General features: G+C 38.7%; 1 protein-coding gene across 1 annotated transcript; it reads right to left on the reverse strand.

The window, feature by feature from the left end:
- Positions 1-938: 938 nt before the first annotated feature.
- Positions 939-1,799, reverse strand: LOC115226988 (prostatic spermine-binding protein-like; the record flags this gene model as incomplete). The annotated part of the gene is made up of 3 exons (XM_029797942.1): positions 939-1,084; positions 1,221-1,230; positions 1,390-1,799. Coding segments are annotated over 3 exons (566 nt in total), but the record flags the coding sequence as incomplete, so codon positions are not given.
- Positions 1,800-2,102: the final 303 nt, after the last annotated feature.

The following is a 2,102-nucleotide window of genomic DNA, read 5'->3' on the forward strand; positions in this document are numbered from 1 at the left end:
TATTATATATAATATATTATATTACTATAATAGCTTTTATGAAAGCTGCAAATTATTACAAAACTGTTCTTATACTTTTACTTTCCGTTCGTCGGACACTTGCGATGAATACTTTAATAAAAGATATTACTCTAACTTTGGTATTCGATTACTATATTTTCCACCTTATTTTGCATCTTTGTGCTTACTTGTGTATATATATATGTATATATATATATATGCATAGATATATACATTTGGACGTGTGTATGTGTGTGTATGTGTGTGTGTGTGTGTGTGGTGTGTGTGTGTGTGTGAGTGTGGATATTTGCGGTGCGATGTTGGAAAGGTAGTTTTATAAGGAAACTGAAAACCAGAAAGAGTGTAACTAAAAAAAGACATGATTAGTTAAACGAAACGATATAGGATGTATAAGCGAAAGACGAAAGCTAAACAAAGATAAAAAATACCTGGTTGGCTGGTTGGGTGGAAGGATGGCCGACAAACAGTGCGAATGAAATAGACAAACAAGGTAGATAGAATTGTATATTTCTTCATTTTGCATTCATTATACATCCATATATGTATGCATGCCTACTTGCATATATATATATACATACATACACACACACATTTATAAATATATGTGTGTGCGTGATTGTCTGTGTATGTATATTTGTATATATATGTATATACATAATTGTATATATATATATATATATATATTGGTGTATATATATATGTATATATGTATATATACACACACACATACACACAAACACACTCACACATACATATATACATACATACAGATATATGAATATATTTTTTTGTCTTCAGTCTTCAAGAATTCTTTTGAATTGGAAGAAGGGGATTTCGTATTATATCATCCAGTCAATACGAATTTTCTTTTGTTTGTTTGTTTGTTTGTTTCTTTCTTCTTCTTCGTCAATCTAAAATTAGTCAACATGTACAATGACACCGGCCTTAACAACAACAGCAACAACAACAGCGGCTAGAACTACACTAACAACTAAAATGACACCACCGACAATAACAACAACAGCATTAACAGCGTCAACAACAACGACATTATTATCCTCCACTTAAACAATAACAAAAGCAATAACAAATAATTCATCAAAATTGACCCCCCCCACTCACCCCCCCCCCCAAAAAAAAACCCCCACTCCGATAACAACAGCATCAGAGGCGTCAATAAGAATTACAAGGCTATGTACAAATCGAGCCCTGAAGAACAAAAATAACAACGATTTCTAACAATATTAGGCTGACTTATTTCCATCGTTGGTGTCATCGAATCGTCCAGTCATCATCATCATCATCATCATCATCATCATCATCATCATCATCATCATTATCATCATCATCGTCATCGTCTTCGTCGACGTCATCGTCTTCGTCGACGTCATCGTCTTCGTCGACGTCATCGTCTTCGTCGACGTCATCGTCTTCGTCGACGTCATCGTCTTCGTCGACGTCATCGTCTTCGTCGACGTCATCGTCTTCGTCGACGTCATCGTCTTCGTCGACGTCATCGTCTTCGTCGACGTCATCGTCTTCGTCGACGTTATCGTCTTCGTCGACGTCATCGTCTTCGTCGACGTCATCGTCTTCGTCGACGTCATCGTCTTCGTCGACGTCATCGTCTTCGTCGACGTCATCGTCTTCGTCTTCGTCGACGTCATCGTCTTCGTCGACGTCATCGTCTTCGTCGACGTCATCGTCTTCGTCGACGTCATCGTCTTCGTCGACGTCATCGTCTTCGTCGACGTCATCGTCTTCGTCGACGTCATCGTCTTCGTCGACGTCATCATCGTCATCATCATCATCATTGTCATCATCATCGTCGTCATCATCGTCATCATCATCATCATCGTCATCATCATCGTCGTCATCGTCGTCGTCATGATCATCATCATCATCACCGCTTTCTTCGAACGTCATAACCATTCGGACGTGCTGCGTTCACAAAACAGCACACCCCTCCACACACACACACACACAAACACACTCGCACGCGCGCACACACACATCCATCCGTGAAGGCGTGTATACATATGTATGTAAATATGTATGTTTCATTTTTCTCTTTTTAATTT

Source organism: Octopus sinensis, unplaced genomic scaffold (assembly GCF_006345805.1).
Source record: "Octopus sinensis unplaced genomic scaffold, ASM634580v1 Contig01016, whole genome shotgun sequence".
NCBI lineage: Eukaryota > Metazoa > Mollusca > Cephalopoda > Octopoda > Octopodidae > Octopus > Octopus sinensis.